This window comes from Micromys minutus (genome assembly GCF_963924665.1).
Source record: "Micromys minutus genome assembly, chromosome: 1".
Lineage (NCBI taxonomy): Eukaryota > Metazoa > Chordata > Mammalia > Rodentia > Muridae > Micromys > Micromys minutus.
Genome location: NC_137969.1, coordinates 244,587,512 through 244,601,895, shown reverse-complemented (window position 1 = coordinate 244,601,895; position 14,384 = coordinate 244,587,512). Strand labels below are relative to the sequence as shown.

The 14,384-nt window shown below is 48.6% G+C and overlaps 1 protein-coding gene across 2 annotated transcripts in view; it reads left to right on the top strand.

Annotated features, from left to right (window-relative positions):
- Positions 1-6,884: 6,884 nt before the first annotated feature.
- The window catches only part of FBLN5 (fibulin 5), a 65,927-nt gene continuing 58,427 nt past the window's right edge, over positions 6,885-14,384 (top strand). Inside the window, exons 1-3 of one of the 2 annotated variants that reach the window (XM_080936289.1) lie at positions 6,885-7,205; positions 11,431-11,485; positions 13,264-13,315. In XM_080936289.1, the coding sequence (XP_080792415.1) occupies positions 7,180-7,205; positions 11,431-11,485; positions 13,264-13,315 (133 nt within the window). In that variant the 5' untranslated portion in view covers positions 6,885-7,179. Of the gene's footprint in view, positions 7,206-7,423; positions 7,712-11,430; positions 11,486-13,263; positions 13,316-14,384 lie in introns of those variants that run through there. The other variant, XM_080936288.1, reaches the window with a different exon arrangement.

Sequence of the window (14,384 nt, the reverse complement as noted above, 5' to 3'; positions counted from 1 at the left end):
GGGAGGAAGAAAGGAAGGGAGGGAAGAGAGGGAGGGAGGAAGGGAAGGGAGGGAGGAAGGGAAGGGAGGGAGGGAGGAAGAAAGGAAGGGAGGGAGAGAGGAAGGAAGGGAGGGAGAGAGGAGGAAGGAAGGGAGGGAGAGAGGGAGGGGAAGTAAGGGAGAGAGGGAGGGAGGGAGGAAGAAAGGAAGGGAGGAGAGAGGGAGGGAGGGAGGAAGAAAGGGAGGAAGAGAGAGAGGAAAGAAGGAAGGGAGGGCGGTTGAGAAAGAAGGGAGGGAGGAAGAAATGGAGGGAAAGAGGGAGGAAGGCGAGAGGGAGGGAGAGAAGGAGGGAGAGAGTGAGGAAGGAAGGGAGGGAGGGGGAGGAAGTGAGGGAGGGGGAGGAAGGGAGGGAGGGAGGAAGAAAGGAGGGAGGAAGGAAGGAAAGGAGAGAGGGAGGAAGGAAAGGAAGGAGAGAGGGAGGAAGGAAGGGAGGGAGAGAGGGAGGAAGGAAGGGAGGGAGGAGAGGGAGGAAGGGAAGGAGAGAGGGAGGAAGGAAGGGAGGGAGAGAGGGAGGGAGGGAGGAAAAAAGGGAGGGAGGGAGGGAAAGAGGGAGGAAGGAAGGAAAGGAGAGAGGGAGGAAGGAAAGGAAGGAGAGAGGGAGGAAGGAAGGGAGGGAGAGAGGGAGGAAGGAAGGGAGGGAGAGAGGGAGGAAGGGAGGGAGAGAGGAGGAAGGAAGGGAGGAGAGAGGGAGGAAGGGAGGGAGGGAGAGAGGAAGGAAGGGAGGGAGAGAGGGAGGAAAGAAGGGAAGGAGAGAGGGAGCCTTTTCCCTGAATGTGTGTCTGTGTGCTGCCTGCATGCCTGGTCATGTGGAGGCCAGAACAGGGCATTTTGACTCCTGAGGCTGGGGATGGTTTTAACCACCTGTGGATGCTGGGAACTGAACCTGGGTCTTCTGCAAGAGCAACAAGTAGCTCTTCATTCTGAAGAGATAGTAAATAGAGCTTGCAAACCGACAGATCGGGTGAGCAGGGTACACCCCTTTGTCAGGTTCCTGCAGAGTGCCTATGAAGGGAAGAAATATTGATTGACAGCACTGCTTCCAAGTTAAGGAGATGTCACTCCTATGTTGAATACCAGTGAAAGTTCCAGGAGAGCTGGGGATTGTGGGTAAAGTGAGGCTATGGGGTGGAGAAATAGCTCAGAAGTTCAGAGGCCATATTGCTTTTAGCAGATCTGAGTGTGGTTCCCAGTATCCACACTGTGTAGTTCCCAACTGCCTGCATCTCCACACATCCAGCCCTCTGGTCATGTGTATACACACACACACACACACACACATGCACATACACACACACAATTGCTGGCCCCGGTTTGCTTCGGCCCTTGGACTGACCTGGCACCTGCTACACGCTGGGCAAACTGGAAGGAATGAAGTGTAGCCGGGTGGGTGGTTTCACAGAACCTTGATTAGAGGTGAGTGTGGTGAGGACAGCTTTCTCTGGGACAGGTTTCAGTAAAAAGCTCTCTCTCTCTCCCTCTCTCTCTATCTATCTATCTCTATCTCTATCTATCTATCTATCTATCTATCTATCTATCTATCTATCTATCTATCTATATATACATATATATATATATATATAACAACGGTTATATAAACCCCGGGTAGTGAGTAGGGGTCTCTGGATAAGTGTACATTGTTGGCTAGGGACGAGGTGCTGGCGAATGTTGAAAGGAATTCCAGGTACTTGATGGACATGTCCTTATAGGGAGAGAGGACATTTAAGCTATAATTAGGCCACCAGGCTACAAGACTACCTCAAGGGTGGTGGAGGTGGGGGTCGCAAGACTACCTGGTCTGGGGCACGCAGACCCAGAGCAAGGAGGGAAACAGTCTTACCCCTGCTGGTCTCCAGACAAGATTTTCAGGGTTTAGACACGTCTCAAACCTACTTTTGCCGTGGACTAGCCCCCCAGTCACACGCCTTTCTGGCCCCACACATAATTAAAATATATAGACAGGGAAATAAAAACGGGGCTGTGTGTTGTGTTCGGCCACCCTGCTAATCTGGCCTAGCCGTAGTCTCTGGCACGGAAATCCTGAAGCACAGCCAGGAACATGTATCCTACATTTAGCCTGTCATTCCCCTAGGCAGCTAAGGCAGCCTTTGGGAGGGATGAAACCATTCCCTACAGATCTATTTCATATGTTTCTTTCCTTTATCAACTCAGTAATCTGTGGGCATATACGTGGGCAAAAACCCCTGACAGGATGTGTTTGGAAGTCAGAGTACAACTCGGGGAAGTGTCCCATCTCTCCTTCCCCCTCGTGAGTCTGGGAATCGAACTCTGGTCATCAGGCTTGGCAGCAGGCACTTCTACCTGCTGAGCTGGGGTGGGTGAGGGCTCCATATCCAACAGGCCTGTGTCTGCAGTTTGTGCTCTGTGAGCCCTTTACTCAGGTGCATGCCTTCTATCCCTCCCCCTCCCTCCCTCCCTCCCCCTCCCCCTCCCTCTCCCTCATCTCCCTTTCATTCCTCCCCATTCCCTCCCCCTCCCCTTTCTCCCCTTTCTCCCCCTCCCTCCCTCCTTCCCCCTCCCCCTCCCTCATCTCCCTTTCATCCCCCCCCATTCCCTCCCCCTCCCTCCTTCCTTCTTTTGGGGAGGAGCCCAGGGCCGTGAGCGGCAGTTTACCATTGGTCTTCATCCTTACCCAGTGCTTTGTTTCTTCCTCTGCACAATGAAACTTCAAGCTGTAGCTGTGGCTCAGAGAAAGGGAGCAAAGACTAGAGAGACAGAGATAGACATTCAGTGACCTCCCTTTCCACACTCTCTGAGGAAGGCGTTTTGGTGGAATTCATTTTCAGTGGGGGAGGGGGGGAGCGATGGTTTAACACTAACGGCAAATCTATATCATCATCTGTCTGAGAGGTCCCCGAATTAGCCATGCCACTTGAAAAAAAGAAAGTTACTCATTTGTCTTGGAGCCTCACGATGGCGAACAAATTGGGCTTGGGTGAAACCAGGAAGGGCCCCTTCTGCAGACGGCAGGCAACCTCTTCTGTTTAGGCCACAGCTTATGTTTGGTGAAATAACTTTATATTTAGGGTGGTATTTGATTCCTATGGTGGGAGCGGGAAACAGTGTGGGGGTCCCTACTTTGCAAATGAAAAACACCTAGTTAAGGAAGTGATCTGAGAGGCCAGTAAGGGTCCCAATAAAGGATCTCATTTCCTTGTCTGTCTGTCTGCCTGTCTGTCTGTCTCTCTCTGGTATTTGAAACAAGAACAAGCTTTTCCTCTGTTGCCCACGATGGCTTGAAACTGGAGGTGTAGCCCAGGCATGGCTCCAACTCTCGGCGAGCCTCCTGCTCAGCCTTCTAAATTCTGGGATTTTGGGTGTGAGCCACTACACCCACATCCTCTTTTTATTTTTAAAAATAGACTTTGGTGACCAGGAAATACTGGAGCTAATGTGTTTTGATGTTATCAGATGTTTGACACAATCTCTCACAGGCTGTGGACCAGATGACTGGTTTTTGGAAGTGCAAAGCTTGTGAGAGTGGGGCGGTCTGGCAGGGACGTCAGGGGAGTCTGGGACATAGGAAAGCTGAGGTAAGAAGGGGTGGTATTCAGAGTCTTGCAGTCAGCAGCAGCTCCAAGCCACGGAAAAAGAGAAAGGGCCAGGGACAACGGGACAGATCATACCCCTTCACTTCAGATGGCACCCTTCTGACAGCTTCATGGGGAGCTGATCAAGGCAAATAAGTCACCTCAAGCAGATGTAGGGTTCACATGCTGGGACCACACTTAGCGATTTTTTTGATAACAGAATTTGTAAAGACAGCATTTGAATAACAGATGAAAACATCATAAGAACACATGTAAAACTCTGGAGAGTTAAAAATAGCAGGTGGGCTCTCCTCCAGCCAAGCAAGATGCCCAAAGGAAAGAAGGCCAAGGGGAAGAAGGTGGCCTCAGTCCCCACTGTCATCAAGAAGTAGGAGGCCAAAAAGGTGGTCAATCCTTTGAGAAAAGGCCCAAGAACTTCGGCATTGGGCAGAATATCCAGCCTAAAAGAAATCTAACACACTTCGGCAAATGGCTCCGCTACATCAGGCTGCAGAGGCAAAGAGCCATCCTCTATAAGTGGTTCAAATAACTTCCTGCCATTAACCAGTTCACACAGGCCCTGGACAGGCAAACAGCTACTCAGCTGCTTAAACTTGCCCACAAGTATAGGCCAGAGACAAAGCAAAAAAGAAGCAAAGGCTACTGGCCTGTGCTGAGAAGAAAGCTGCTGGCAAAGGGGACGTCCCAACTAAGGACATCAAATTAGGAGTCAATGCAGTCACCACCTTGGTGGAGAACAAGAAGGCTCAGCTGGTGGTGACGCCCATGATGTAGTCCACATTGAGCTGGTGGGTTTCCTGCCTCCCCTGTGTTGAAAGATGGGGGCGCCCTACTGCATCATCAAGGAAAAGGCCAGGCTGGGGCGCCACTGCTGCCTTCACACAGGTTAACCCAGAAGACAAGGGTGCTCTGGCTAAGCTGGTGGAAGCTATTAGGACCAATTATGACAGGTACTGGGGAGGCATCGTCCTGGGTCCTAAGCCTGTGGCTCACATTGCCAAGCTGGAAAAGGCAAAGGCTAAAAAACTCGCCACTAAACTGGCTTAAATGTACACTAAATTTTCTGTACATGAATATAATTACAAAATAAAAAAACTGGGTAGAGCAGAGTTGTCGGGTGGCTGTGTGGCACACTTGGTCTTTGATGGTGCAGCTTTGGTAGGAAGGAAGCAGGTGGTGTATGCAACCTGCGGAGAAGATAGATAAAGTTGCCTTTGGGTCACGTGATATACATTGGTCTGCTGAAAGAACTCAGTTATGGGCTGGAGAGATGGCTCAGCGGTTAAGAACACTGGCTGCTCTTTCAGAGGTCCTGAGTTCAATTCCCAGCAAGCACATGGTGGCTCACAACCATCTGTAATGGAATCTGATACCCTCTTCTGGTGTGTCTGAAGACGGCTATGCATTAAATAAATAAATCTTAAAAACAAACAGGTTGTGGGCCGGGATGTAGCTCGGTGCTAGTGCTCTTACCTAGCATGTTCAAGCACTCACTCACACACTGGGGATAAAGTAGAGGCCTGACACCCAAGTCAGTACTGAGCTCTTCTGCAACATGCTTTTCCTGCCCTTATACACCCCAACACTGATAACTTATAAACTGCTCAGGGGGAGATCCACAACATTAATGCAAGCTTCACAACCCACTTCTAAAGGTTACGGTCTCACTGACTTTTTCTTTCCGAGGTGGTACTTTTACAAAGTTTTTGACATCTGTTTATTTCTACTTTTAAAGATTTTCTTTTATGTACATGGGTATTTTGCCTGCACGCACGTCTGTGCACAATATATACACACAGTGCCCCTGGAGGTCAGAAGAGAGAATCCGATCCCCTGGAACTGAAGTTACCGGCAGTTTTGAGCCACCTTATGGGTGCTGGGAATTTGAACCCAGGTCCTCAGCAAGAGCAGCCAATGCTCTTAACCACTGACCCATCTCTCCAGCCTCTACATTTATAGTTTTTTTATATTTAATCTAATAAATTGGTCTATGTGACTATCAAGATTCTCCTATTAGAAAGAACTACAAAATATATTGGGAAGTCTTCAAATCAGTGCATGAGGCGCCTACAGCATAATTAAAACATGTTATAGCACAATGTCATGAAACCCAAGTCTGTGTTCCTTGTATGCAGCACCTTGGTCAGAGCTTACCATCGGGGACTCGTACTTCCTCCCGTCACTGCCTGACTTTGAACTTTATGCAGACAGAGTTGGCCCGTGCGCACACTTAGATGTCTAACTATTTTGATTGGCTACTCTCATTTACTTCCCAATCTGACATTCTCTTTATTTCGCCCCCTTAATGGAGTACTGGTAGACCTTAAGGGCTTTTATAATCCTAGCTATTAGAACAATGCGAGGGATGTACAACCTCGTGAATGAAACGGACCTAACCATAGATTATTCTTAGACATTTCATATACCCGCAGTAAATAGATCAGGTCAGTTGGATTCCGAGTTTCAACAGCATCAACGTCTGGCTGCTCTTGTTCAGCCTAACGAGATTTTAGAGTAGGAGTTCATTTCCTTAAAACAGTCTTTTCTGATAAAAGACTAAATAAAGATGTAGATTTCAGAGGCTTGCTGGCATCTCCAAGAGCTGTGAGCCATGGGGAAGTCACTCAACCCCTCTTATGCTTACCTCCAAGGAAAGGGAGCTAGTTTCTACTGCACAGAGGCATGGTAAGGAAGGGAACTTCTTCCCCTGTGCAGCTGAGGGTCCGAGAGAAGGTTCAGGCAAGGAAGGGCTTGCGGTGTAGCAGTCCCGTCCTGTCTTACAGAGGGCAGTGTCTTTGGCACTTTTGCACTTGATAGGGGCTTCCAGAGCTAGAAAACAAAAAGGAGCGAGGGTTACCAAAGTCCATTCTTAGGCTTTTTGCCTTTGACTTTTGCAAAGCACCTTTCTCCTTTGAAGGGCAGACACAGCAACTACAACAAGAAAAAGCCAAGGAGAACAAGGTGAGGGCGGCCAAGGAGAGTTTCTCAGCCATCGCTTGCTCTCCTACAACCTCCCTGCTCTTTCCCTTCCGCGATCCTCCCTTAGGGCATCGCCTCGCTTGTTCCAGCCCTGACTTTGAGCCTCGGGTTCCCTGAAGCCGCCTTGGTGGCGAGTTCAAATTCGTATTGCCAAGACGCCCGATGACACGCCCCCTCGCACGCGCCCCGCTCCGCCCCGGGGAGGCTGGGCGCCCCCCAGCCCCGCGCTCTGCCGGGCTCCCCTCCCAGCGCCGCCGAGCACTTGGCCCTGGCAGACGCCCCAAGATTGTTGTGAGGAGTCTAGCCAGTTGGTGAGCGCTGTAATCTGAACCAGCTGTGTCCAGACCGAGGCCCCATTTGCATTGTTTAACATACTTAGAAAATGAAGTGTTCATTTTTAACATTCCTCCTCCAATTGGCTTAATGCTGAATTACTGAAGGGGGTTAAGCGAAACCAGGTGCCGGCGGCGAGGGCTCTGCAGTGGCTCCCAGCACCCGGCACTGTCCCGGCCCTCTGCGCTGCCCGCTCGGCCCCTCGGGAACCAAGCCGCCCCGTCCCGCTGCCTTCCTCGTGTCGCCTCTCCTCCCGCGCATGTTGGATATGTCAGGATTAAAAAGGTAGGTTGGAAGGCGCCAGGAACTGTCTCCAGGCTCGGGAAACCGAACTCCAGACCTGATGGGTGGAAAATGGCTATGGCTGAGATTCCGCCTGTGTCAGGGCACTGGAAAAGACTTTTAGCAAGTGATGTAATGACCCTGTTAATGACAAAAAGCTGCGCCCATCTCGAAGTCTTCCTTTGGGAGTGGGGATTTTTTCTCTAACAGCGTCAGGAGTCAGCATCTCGAGAGAGGCAGCAGACAACCTCTCTGGATCGTTTCTCTTTCTTTTTGGAAAGGGCAGCAACGCTGTGCGCAGTTTATAAAATATTACACTACATATTTTTAAATTTGGGAGACTGCTGACTTCGGCACCAGCAATTGATTTGCTGCGACAGCTGTGAGAGGAGCAGAGGGAGTCTCCGAACACTCCTGTCTGCGTTCGCTCTATGTGTGCCACTTACAGAGGGAATGGGACCTAGAAGTTTCGAGCCAGTGAACAGTGGACGCTGCAGACAGAGACGCATGTAAGCAAATGTTTTGCTGTTCTTTGCGGAAATTGCAATTCCAGTCAAGTAATCCTTGAGCCTTGAGGAAGTTTAAGGATGACATCTGTTCTCCCTTTCTCTAGAGTCTCTTGAAAATATAGCGGCCCTGCACAGATCTGCACACTTTATCTGTGTGTGTGTGTGTGTGTGTGTGTGTGTGTGCGCGCGCATGTGGGAGGGGTGCGTGCACGCTAATACAAACCAAACCATATTATGGTAAGCCACAGGTAATATTATTGTTTCGCATCACCCCCGACTAGCAATGTCTGTCATTGACAGACAGTTGGAGGGTCTGTCCTTTATCTCCTCCTCCTTCTCCTCCTCTTCCTCCTCCTCTCTTCCCTCCTCTTCTCCTTTTGGATGGTGGACTCAGGTTCAGAAGAAAAGGTTTGAGACACAGTTTCTCCTCTCCAATATTAATTATGCTTCATTTATGATACGATTTCTTTCTGCAAAGCCTCTCTGTAGCCTGGAGATTATTTGGCCCCCCAGGACACCGCTACAGCTCTTCCAGGAGGCTGGGCTTGGGGCTCACCAGCCCTGGGCTGGCTTTCGCCAAAAGGAATGGGGACTCGGGTAGGGGGAGAAGCCGATAGGGTTAGCATGCCTTTTCTAGTCTCTCTTGAACTGGACTGCATGCAGTCAAGCTGTTCTGTCTCCAACATAAACGAGACGGGATTTTATAACCACCTGAAAGGAAACTTCATGAGAAGAAACAGGAAAACATTGAAATTCATAATCTACTGACTGGAAAATTTGTTATTGTCCTCTTATTCCTTCCAGATATAAAATCTGGCTCTTGCAAATATCAAAAAAAAAAAAAAAAAAAAAAAAAAAAGCCCGGAGATTTGGCTCAGAGCTGTCTCCATCCAGTGTTGGAGAACCTGGCTCACATAGGCGGTTAGAAAACCTGTCTGCTCAGGACTGGATCCGGGACTCTGTGAGGGAAGCGGGTCTCAGTGGTGCCTGGGTGCTACTTTCCCTCTGTCTTCTGTGTGCCTCCTGTTGCTATTTCTCCTGAGGGATGTGAAGGAGCTTGGAATCTACTGAGCACTCATTCCAAAAAGGCGGGAGCTGTAGAACCGTGGTGCTGGGAGGGTAGCAGTAAGCTTCAGACTCCAGCCAGTTCCCCTGGGATCACCTCCTCCAGGAAGCTTCCTCTGCTGACTCTTGGCATCCCTAGCAAAGCAAACCTATACTCCTGGCCCATGCCACAGAGCAGCCAGCTCAGGTGGATGGCAGCTGGGTCACAGCTCTGTGGCTCTCCTGCCCAGCATCTATGCTGCAAGCTGCAGTTGCTTGGATATATGATAGCAGCTGAACAGCGTGGTAACGGACTGGATCACCTGCATAGACTTCACATTGCCTTTCATCTTTCCTGCTGTAAGTGTGCGGGTCAGTACTGTTACATACGCTCACTTGGCTATATGACCAGGCACCAGGACTCTCTAACCTGCAAAGTAGCTTTTGTACCCTACTCCGTGTTGTGTGGTGCACACCTGTAACCCCAGGTTTTGGGAGGTAAAGGCAGGATCAGGAGTTCTGAGCCGGATTTGGCTGCATAGCCAGTTTGAGGCTAGCCTGGGCTACATGAGACCGTTTTAAAACAAAACAAAACAAAAACAAACAAATGCTGGCTGAGGTGTCTTGCAATCCCAATACTCAGGAAGCTGAGGCACAATTGCCACAAATTTGAGGACAGCCTGGGCCATATTGTAAGTTGTAGGTTAGCCTGGGTTACAGAGCGAGTGAGACCTTGTTTCAAAAAAAAAAAAAAAAAAAAAAAAAAAAAAAAAAAAAAAATGCACCCCACGCTACAAAAGAAAAAAAAAAATTAAAGAAATTCTGTACTTCCGTCCCTGCCCCAGAAGCTCACATCCCAGAAGCCACCATTTTCTTTCTGAGTCTGAAAGCTGGGGTACCTGATGTAAGTTGAATTCTATGTGTTTGTGTGAGTCACCTCACTGCGGCACCCTCACGGGCCATCAATGTTGTTGCTCCTATTTTTTGTTTTGTTTTAATTACATTTATTTATTTACTTGGGCGGCATGCTTGTTGGTTCTCTGTTTCCACTCCGTGGGTCCTGGTGATCAGGTTACTGTTTGAGGTCAAGCTCCCTTGCCCGCTGAACCTTCTTATCTTCCCTTTCGCACTGTTTCATTTTTATTTATTCATTCATTCATTTTAGATAGTATCTAACTATATTGCCCAGGCTGACTTTGAACTTCTGGCTTCCAGTGACCTTTGCACTTTAACTTTTTGGAGCAGTTAGGACTACAAGCACATAGCAATGTGCCTAGCTTTCCATATTATATCGTGTCCAACTTTTAAGTCTGAATAACATTGTTGGTGTGTGTGTGTGTGTGTGTGTGTGTGTGTGTGTGAAAGAGAGAGAGAGAGAGAGAGAGAGAGAGAGAGAGAGAGAGAGGGAGAGGGAAAGGGGGACAGACAGACAGACAGAGACACAGCACACACAGAGAACACATTTTGTTTAGCTATTCTTGGATGGACACTTTGATTGTGTTCACCTTTTGGTTATTCTACAAAGTGCTGCTGTGAGCATGCATGTACACACATCTGTCTGTCTTTGACTCAGTTCTCTGGGGAAGACACTCCACAGTGGGTCTGCTGGATCACAGGTGAGGACACTACACAGCTGTACCAGTTTGACCTCCCCGTCAGTAATGCACAGGAGCTGTGATCTCTCTACATTCTTCCAATACTTGCTGTTTTCTGTCTTGCATTCTCTTTTAGATTAAAAAAATTATTCTGTGTATATGAGTGTTTGCTCTGGGAGCAAGCAAGAAACCATGCTTCAATGTATAAGGGAAAGAAAGACTGAGGAAGATACTGGATGCCAACCTCTGGTTCCCATAGGGACACACAGACATGTACATATGCACTTACACACATGCAGCAACACATGTCAACACACAGGTCCATGCGTGCTGCACAAATACCCATCTTAATGGCAGTGAGTGGCATAGACTTCACAGTTTTAAAACACACTGGTGACCACAGTTTCACCAGACAAAACATTGGCCACAGCAAAGAACCAAATTGCCCACAGGCAAAGATGTTTACTTTGTGGGTGGCCATGTTGGCGGAACCAGGGTGTCATGGCATTTACTGTTGCTACCCACTCTTTCTTGCAATGGTTCCTCAGCCTTCCATCCCCTGAGATGTCAGTTCTCACAAGCCACATGCTAGGATGGACCCTGGGACCTTGGGCCATTCAAGCCCAGGTTTTCACATGTGTGGACTGAGGGCTCCAAGTTCTGGTTAAGTGACTCCCTGCAAACACAAAGCCTCTCACATTCCAGCTGTCATGGTTTGAAGACACGGAGGCTCTTGAGTCTGCAGTCATGTCTGAGTAATGTGTAACTCAGGTGGTCTCTATGCGGAATAGTAAAAGACCAAGACGATGCCACAGCAGTGGGTCTTTGGATTTTTGTTCCTAAGCAGCAAAGCTTTGTATTCAAGCACGTGACCTAACTCACTATTCCAACACACAAAGCAAGTGTTAAGAGGCTGACTCTTGGGTTAGAGTAGAGATCTGGAAGCCCTCTTGGGCTCTACTGAGCGTGCCCTATTCACTTGGAAGCACGTGGTAAAGCCATCAACTAAATGCCTGGGTAGGGGAGGTGTCCAGGAATACGTATCCCTTGGCACTCACCCAGTGTTTTCGCTGCCCACAGGATACTCAGCGTGGCCATCCTGGCACTCTGGCTTCCGCATCCTGGGGATGCCCAGGTAAGGTTTCAAGTTGTCTAGAAGCATGTCCCAAAGCCGGGGGAGGGTGTCCAGCTATGCATTTTAGGGTCTCAGGATTACAGGAATGGGGGGGGGCACTCTGCAGTTCACTTACTGCCCCACATACATACAGGTCACAGCTAAGGTACTAAGATGCAGGTTGGACCAGGATGATGCAGGTTCCAAGCAGCACGGTTGGAATTGGATCTCAGCATCCTGGCTCTAAACCTTGGTGTCTCTCAGGGAAACTCACTAACTTAAATGGTAGTTCAATGTGGTGTGTGGGGCTGCTGGGGGGTGTGGGGAGTGTATCCCTTCCCCTGGGAGCAATGTGCAAGGGGCAGTGAAGTTGAGTTCAAGCCAAGGGTCTGAGAGCAGTTGCAGTATCTCATTCTTAAAGCCACAGAGAGGGTTGTGCCAGGTGTATCAGCCCCAAGTAATGTGGTAGGGTTCCTCTAGACTGGTGGTTCTCAACCTTTGGGTTGTGTCCAGTTCTTCACCCCTTTGGGGTGGCTGAACAACCTTTCACGGGGGTCAGCTGAGACTATCAGAAAGCACAGATATTTACATCACAGTACATAATGGTGACAACATGACAGGTATTAGCAGTGAAAGAATTTGATGGAAGGGTGGGCACAAGGCCATAAGTTTGATTCCCAGCACTGAAAAAATATGTCCGGGTGAAGCAAGAGGAGGAGTTATGAAGTACACTCAAAGGCCACTAGACACACTCAGGCCATCGGAGGCAGAAAGTTCTTGAGAAGAAAGTAAAATAATTCTAGATGTCAGAGGGACCGTGGGATCCTGTAAATCTAGAACCAAGGGTTACAGACAAAGATATCTAGTCCTGAAGCAGACAGTAACATAGTTTCTCTTTGTAACTGCTTGAAAAAAAAACCTAAGTAACAGTACCCCCATTTTATAGATAGAGAAACTGAGGCAAAGGGATGGGGTGAGGAGAGTAAGGACTCTAGTGAGAATTAGAAGCCAGGTAAACATGTGGCTTGAGCCCATTCTACTCCAGCCCTGCTGAGGTAGAGAACAGGACTGGAACCTGATCTCTGGAGTTCTGTGGTATAGACGCCAAGTTCTTCCCAGTCCTTTGTCCTGAGGCTCTAAGGCTTGGGACCCTCATAAGGTAGCACAGGCCAGGCTCACAAATCACCCCATGGCCCAGGGAAGCGTGGCCTTGATGCTGGAGGGGGTCCTGGTGACAACAGCCCTAGACACTGAAGTCATCCCATGTTAGGCTCCAGGCACCTGCCAGGGGCCCTTTGATTGCACCCAGCTCAGGTTTTTTAAATCATAGTCAAGGCTAGAGAGAGGGCTCAACCCACAGCCAGAATTACAAAAGTTCACAGCACTTAGGAAACAGAGTCGGAAAGACAAGTTCCAGGCCAGCCTGAACTACACAATGAGATTTTTGTCTCAGTAACAAAACAAAAGTAAACCAGTTTAAAATAAAAAATAAAAAACAACCCCCTAAACTGAACCAACACCACCACCACCAACAAAACACTGCATGTAAAGTAATAGCTCAGGTTCCATGTAAAATCACAACTGTCACCGATTGCCAAAATGTGTCGCTGTCTCGCTGACACTGAGATGAAGGAACGTCCACATCCTCTTGGCTTAGAAAATGGGCCACATCCTGCCATGTAGATTTTGTTTTATGAACATGACTGAGAGCCAGGGGGAGGACTCACTTTATGCTTTTATTGTGACAAAGGATGCAAATCAGGCAATGGTATCTGTCCCTTCTCTCTCCTTCTCTATAGCAACAGTGCACAAACGGCTTTGACCTGGACCGCCAGACAGGACAGTGTTTAGGTATGTGATGCCAACAGTCCTTTTTTAGGTGGGGGACATTTGGGGACAGCTCAATTGCTATGATGGTTCCGCCACAGCTGTTGTTTGGAGTTGTCAGGTCTTTATTCTCCTTCTCCATGGGAGAACCCAGAGATGGAATGACTGAGCCAACGACACCCCTGTTGCTCATGCTCTTTGTGCTAAGAGCTGCCCATAGTCAAAGACTCATCTCTCTCTTCAACAAGCATTTCTGTTGGATCTGTTCCCTAGCGCTGCCTACATAAGATTCCATAAGAATAGTAGCTTAAATGCTACTATAGCCCTCTGGGTCAGATGCCCAACACCTGCCTACCAGGCTAATATCAAACTATTGGCAGGAGAGACAACATTTTTCCCCCTTATGAGATAAGTTGGTGGGATCTACTTTCCTGAAGTTATAGATTGTAGGTCCTCCATCCTTGCTGATTGTCTAGTCACCTTTCCAGCTTCTAGAAACTGTGTTTGTCTCTTGGTTAGTAGCCTGTGACATTCACAATTATGGGTCCCTCCTTCCAATGTAACTTCTCTGCTTTTTCTATTTTTAACCACTCACACGCCTTCACTGAGTGTCCCATAGCATCACCCTTCTCAAAGCCTGCTGATCGGTAACCTGAATGGAATCAGCCCTGTGACTTAAAGGCTTCCCAGGTTCCAGGAATGAGGAAGTACTTTGACAGACATTCTCTCCGAATGCCATCTAGTGGAGAGAAACTCAGCACAGTGAATGTTGTGACAAGTTGGAGGAATAAGGTCATGGTCAAGTGGAAGTAACTGTGCTGGGCCCTGAAAAGGCAGAGAGGCAAACGTTATGCCCAGACGCAGTCAAGAATCGGGTCCTGTTTGAAGTGGGTTATTGGAGAATGAATAGGATCCTGAGAGATCTCAACCACAGTGGATGGAACATCATAGACAAAGAACAGGAATATACAGGAAGTGTGGCCTGGCATGCTGAGGGTGGAGCATGGGACATGTGAAGAGGATAAGGCTTGGCCGCCCCACATTGGGGGGATAGTTAAATTCTTAATTAGATTTAATTTAGGTCAAATCATTT